Below are 6,480 nucleotides of genomic sequence, written 5' to 3'. Positions count from 1 at the left end.
CTAAAACCCTTCTCTGAATCTCAGCAGGTTTTGCTTTCTATATTGGACCAGTTGAGTTGGATCAATTGGATTTATGAGTTCTGGGGTTTCCTGTGCCACAGGGATAGTGCATTTCAGGGGCTTCTGACCCCTGGGAATGCCAGAGTGCAAGAGATCTGGTAAGAACTTCTAGCCACCTGAGAAACACTGATCCTACCTTGGAGCGTGCAAGGCTAAGATGAAGAAATAAGCATTGATCAAATCTCTGTTCTAGGTCTTATCAACAGCGGCCTGTTTTCTAAACATTTTTATAAGGAATTATATTAAATTTGGAGGAAAAGAAATAGGCAGATTATCACCCTTCCCCAAACTATAATTTACCAAACCAATGTATCCCTCATATGACCATACTTCTCACTCATGTTGGGATTGTTTTAAGTGGATGAGATAGTACGTAACCAGCTGTGTGACTGGGTGCCTTTCCCAACCTACTCTACTACACAGTCCACATGGACTGTATGTAAAGTTCAAACTCATTCCCCTTTCTGAATTTTGGCTTTATTAAAAAAGGGGGGAAAAAATCCAACAGTAAGATTATATAAAGATCAGTTGAAATCCCTTCCCCCAGGTTTAGCTGCTCCTAGGGTTTCTCTTTCAGTACTTCTCAGCTCACATCCAAGATCTGGCCCCAGAGATAATAGTGAGTCATCTTCTTCATGTAACCCTTTTTCAGAGGAATCAATACCTGACAACCGGGTGTGGCATGAACCCATTTCCTGGCAAATAGCTATTTTTCAGTTTATCTAAATTCTTCCTGTAGTTTCACAGGAGTGCAGTTTTCTTCTTCACTTTCTATACCACTGCAATTAGTCCTTGTTCGTGCAAGGAGCCCGCCTGATTTCAGTGGGATTACTTGTACCACTAATGCCCGCTCATTTGGGTAAGGAGATTGCAAAGTCAAGCTCCTATTGTGTAGCGTTGTATGCAGTCAAACAAGTGCTGCCTTCCATGGCAGAGTGCTGGGCACCAGTGCTGGACAATATAGTTCCTACACAAAATTCTAGGAACTCCTTCATCTGTGGGTTGTAGAGGAGAAAAAAGAATTAAATGGGATGGAAAAGTCCTAAAAGGAGGGAATATAGAAAGGGCTGTGCTTCCATAATATGTTCTTCCCTCCCTGTGGTTGGGGCTTGGTAGCTTAAGGTTTTATACTGGGGAATGGGGGAAAGCCAAGATGTAGAGGCGCTGAGCACTCACGACAGCAATATGGATTATCAATGCAGAGGCTACCACAACTTTTTTGCAACATTAACTTTCACTGCACCTCAGCACTGATCTACAGAATCAGCCTCGTCCTTTAAGTTAACATGTACTAACCTGAGAAGAGAATTTCATTTTCATCAGTCCATTAGATTTACGACATGAAATGATGCACAGAACTGAGTCCACAGTTTTCAAAGCTGGCTTTCTTATGCTGGGCTCTTAATTGTAAGAGTACTGAACAGCCGTGTCTGTCATTGAGAGCTAGGCGTGCTCAGTCCTTTTTAAATTTGGAACACTTTAATTTTGGTGCCTAAATATCAATTTAGGCACTTAACTTTTAGCACCCAGGTTTAAAAAGTTTGGCATAAACCTTTATTCATAAATATATTAAATGATAATTCTGACAGATTAAGATAGCTTGAATGCATTGTAAACTATCATCTAATCATTCACAGGAGACAAAATAAAAGAAATCATCAAGATGTTTAAACTCAGTGGACTTCATCTACTCTATCTCCTGGTATTTCACTTGGTAAGTGATTGCTTTTCCTTTTGTTTAGTTGGTAAAAAATCTATGAATATCAGCAGATGTATCCAGGCCCTTAAACTATGATCCGCAAATGGCATTTCAGTATAAAAGTAGGATAGGCAGCATATTCCAAATAGGACTTTTATAATACTGACTGTGGACATAAATTCTGGACATTCATGTCCTTATTCAAAAGTTTAGAATTAATGTCAGACATTTAAAAAAAAAAGTTTGGTGACAAGCTTTAAAAAAAAAAGGAAAAAAAAGATCAGTCTGCTTCTTATACGTCTATAGTAACTGAATCTGCTAAGGGAGAGATACTGACATAGTGTCACATTTCTCTTTGCTGGAGCTGATCCTCACATTAATAAAACTTTGAAAATGACACTGCTATATCATCAAACTGTGAAGCCTTTTTATACTAGCTTTATGCTGTGCTCTGTATTATAACTTCCACTTGCGCTTCTATATTAAATGTGTTTTCCTAGGACATACAGTGCTATATCATTTAGATCATATCTATTATTTATTTTACTTAATTTCATATCTCCATTTATATCAATTTGCAGTGGATTGTCTAAGGCCTAAACCTTCAATCTTTATGCATATGAGTAATTGCCATTTATGGGGCAGGCCTATTGAAATCAATGACATTACTGATATTTGTAAAGGCTGAAGGATTGGGGCTTTAACCTGCATTTGTAATTAACATAAAGTATAAAAAAAGTCAGATCCAAACCTATAATAAAACAATGACCCCCAAATATGGAGACAAGAATAATCATTACTCTCATAAATCCTATTACCTTCAGTAGGTTACTTGTGTGAACAAAGGATTGCAAGACTGAGCCTATATTCCTTATTGTACTTCAAATTTTTATTGCCAGTGGATGCACCTATAGAACTCTTGAAATTGTACTGCAATGGTTGCAGTTAGTTTGTACAGGATTGTAGCAACTGCCAAACAGAAACTGGTCCAAAGAGATAAACAGCTCTCCCTTGTTGGTTCATGAATAGTGATTCACAATGTATTAATGCATTAGGAAATGTTTATGGCTCACATAAAGCTGTTTTAATTGACAGGAAGTGATAGCTGTTGCTTGAAACAAGAGCTAAACTTTGAACCCTGCAGTTACACTGACTGCACAGTGTTAGCATTTGCTTCTTCAGAATGGGTGTGTCATCCTATAAAAATGACAAAGTAAAATCCCGCCAAAACCAATGGTAAAAAAACCCCAAACAGTTTACAATCTATAAGGCTGTATTCTGCCTTCTTTGCTCTTGCTAAGAGGTATTTTACTTCACCAGTAGTCCTTCTGAACTCTCGGAGCCTACTTGCACAATAGAGTACAAACACTATGCAAGTAAAGATGGCAGATCCATGGTCATTATTCTGTCACAATAGGATCCAACATCATCTGAACCTGACCTGGGATACAGCACAATAGTATTTCATAGTTGTTGTTCTTTCTTCAAATTCGAAGATGACCAGGACATCACTGGTTGGTTTGTGTTCTGTGAACACATGAGTGGCTGATCAGGTCAATTTGAGCTTTGAACTGTTTGTGGCACACTGAAAAAGAGATGCTGCTGTGGGTTGCTTGATTAACAGCAGATGTGTTGCTATTGCGAGATTTACGCTGCTGGCACTTCTGCTCTACCTCAGCAGTTCTCCTCTGCTCATCGACTGCAGCTCCAGTGTGGATGAGACTTCACCAGGTAGGATGATCATGAACAAGATTTTCCCAAAACTCTGGGTCAATGTTGAAATGCCCCAAGGATAACTCGAGGGAGTCCTTGAAACATTTCTTCTGGCCTCCCTGAGAGCACTTTCCCTCCTTTAGCTTGCCTTAAAAGATCTTCTTTGGCAGTCGCTCATCTGACATTCTGGTGACATGACCTACCCATCTCATCTGTGATTTCATTCACAGAGTATGGATGCTTGGAATATCTGCTCATATGAGAACCTCATATCTGTAACCTTGTTTTGCCATCTTATCCTCATCAGTTTCCTCAGACAGCCCATGTGAAAGCAATTCAGCTTCACAGCATGGCGCCTGTCCGCCTTCCAGGTTTCGCATGTGTGCCTCAGAGTAGGCAACACAATAGCTTTGTAGACCTTCCATTCTGTTTGTTGAGTAATGCCTCTGCACTCCCACACATTTGCACATAGTCTGGCAAAGGCCGCACTTGCTTTGGCAATTCTGGCGTTGGTTTCATCATCGATGTGACTGCACGTGACAGCGTACTGCCGAGGCAGGTGAACTTGTTTGGCCATTCACTGTGATAGCAGGTGTCCATAAGGCTTTCCTAGTGCAGGCTACTACATCACTTCTGTCTTGTTGATGTTGATTGTGAGACCAAAGTTATGACAAGCTGATGAGAAATAGTCCTTACTCCGCTGCATGTCAGACTCAGATTTGGCATTCAGGGAACAGTCGTCAGCAAACAGAAGATCACAGTCACTTCCTGTACCTTTGTCTTCGCCTATAGTCTCCTCAACTTCAAGAGCTTGCCATCAGTCCAATTTCTGATGCCAATCCCGGTGTCACAGTCACAAAAGGCATCTGTAAACATGGAAGAAAACATCATACTGAAGTGGGCTGGGGCCAACACACAGCCCTGCTTGATGCCATTGGTGGCTGGGAACGGTTCAGATCAGTGGTTCTCAACTGGGGTACGCTTACCCCTGGGACCGCACATGTCTTCTAGGGGGTATATCAACTCGCCTGGATATTTGCCTAGTTTTTACAACGGACTATATAAAAAGCACTAGCAAAGTAAGTACAAACTAAAATTTCATATAGACAAAATGAGAAAGCAAGTGATTTTGCAGTAATAGTGTTCTGTGACACTTCTGTATTTTTATGTCTGATTTTGTAAGCAAGTAGTTTTTAAAGTGAAGTAAAACTTGGGATACGCAAGACAAATCAGACTCCAAAAATGGGTACAGTAGTCTAGAAAGGTTGAGAATCACTGGTTCAGATGACTCACTGTCGTCCACAACGTGAGCAAACATGCCATCATGGAATTGTTGAATCTTTGTGATGAATTTCTCTGGGGAACTGAATTTTAATTGTTACAGAATTGTCTGTTGCCTTTCTGCTTGTACAAGTGGATGATAGATCCATCCTTATACTCCTGGGGTATAGTTCCTTGAGTCCACATTGATTGAATTTTTCCAGTCAGTTTCAGAGCTGTGTGCCAGCCTTCAGCCTTGTAGACTTTTGCTGGTATAACATCTTCTCCAGGTGCTTTGCCATTTGACATCAGGTTAATCGCTTTCGTAGTTTAAGTCAGCACTGGGGGATCAGCAAGAGATATTGATCTAAGGCAGTCAATCAATGGCCTCCTCACTAATAGATGTTGTTAAACTGTTTTGCCCCCTTTGCAATATCTTTTCTTTGTCAGTGAGCAGAGTGGTGCCTTGAGCACTCAGTATTGGAGATGTTCCTGATGACCCTGGCCCACAGATTGGATCGTGGCCCTCAGAGCATCATAGAAGTTTTTCATATCATTCCTGTCTGTGTAGACTGAATCTCTTCTGCCTTATTGCTCAACCAAGAGTGTTGCATCTTTCTAAGTTTGCGTTGGACAGTCCTCTTCATGTTGTTGAAGGCTGCCTTCTTAGGTGTTGAAGTGCTGTCTTCTAAACAGGCCTTATAGAGCCGATGTTTCTCATTCAATAGTCTCCCTATGTCTATCATTTTCATCAAACCAATCTTGATGTTTACATGTGGTGGAATCGAGGGTATTGGATGCAGCTGAGTACACAGAGTGTCTAAAGGATGTCCAATTTTCCTCTGTGTTATTAGAATTCACATCAATTGTTGCAAGCTGGCTGTGTAGTTCTTCAACAAAAGCTTGTTTCACATTCTCCTTTTTCAGCAGGATGAGTGCATTGTTGTTGCATTTCCCAAGACCATTTTTTCCGATAATACTTGGCCATGCCTGGTAATCTGCACCAACTCTAGCATTGAAGTCACCAAGGATGAAAAGCTTGTCTACCTTCAGCACTTCTATGATAAGAGACCCCAGGTCTTCATAAAATTTGTCCTTGATCACATCTGGGTTGGTCATTGCGGGTGCATAGACACTGACAATAGTTGCACATCTTTTCCTGAACAATGGAAGTTTCATTAGCATCAGTCTATCATTCACACCCTTTGGGAAATTTGTAAGCTTGCTAAATAGCTGTGTTTTGATGGCAAACCGAACACCAGCTTCACGTCGCTCTTCTTGACTATGGCCACTCCAGAAAAAGGGATAGCTGGTACTTCATGGTAAATTGTATTGAACCTTGCAAGTCCTCTGTTACAACCTGTATAAAGTCGTTTCCTTGAAAGTATGTATGGAAGCATGTACTTTGAATACACTTGTCTTTAATGCAGCTGCACTTTGCTGCATCGTATCCAGGGGCTAGATCCACAAAGGGAACTTAAGCTCAACATTGTTCTACTTTGTATAAATAATTAAATATTCAGTGGGCCTGAGAGAGTGAAACTAATGCTGTAGCCTACAGGGTTAAGGTACGGATGTAGGAGACCAAGTTCCTGTTCCAATGACTATATACTTATTTATACAAAGTAGAAGAGTTTCAAGGGAAGAGATTGAAAGGAACAGCACCACCTCAGAAAATCCCATAGCCTAGTGGTTGGGGTGCTTTCCTGGAAGATATGGGAGCAAATCTCTGATCCAAATCAGGCAGA

At 40.7% G+C, this 6,480-nt stretch overlaps 1 protein-coding gene across 1 annotated transcript in view; it reads left to right on the top strand.

Annotated features, from left to right (window-relative positions):
- The first annotated feature begins 1,723 nt into the window (after positions 1–1,723).
- Positions 1,724–6,480, top strand: part of CDH17 (cadherin 17) — a 42,355-nt gene continuing 37,598 nt past the window's right edge. Inside the window, exon 1 of the mRNA XM_067535785.1 lies at positions 1,724–1,774. Coding sequence (XP_067391886.1) covers positions 1,724–1,774 — 51 coding nt within the window. The remainder of the gene's footprint in view (positions 1,775–6,480) is intronic.

This window comes from Emydura macquarii, unplaced genomic scaffold (assembly GCF_026122565.2).
Source record: "Emydura macquarii macquarii isolate MOO-44397 ecotype Brisbane River unplaced genomic scaffold, CSIRO-AGI_Emac_v2 contig_383, whole genome shotgun sequence".
Taxonomy (NCBI): domain Eukaryota; kingdom Metazoa; phylum Chordata; order Testudines; family Chelidae; genus Emydura; species Emydura macquarii.
This window is presented reverse-complemented; position numbering and strand designations above follow the sequence as displayed.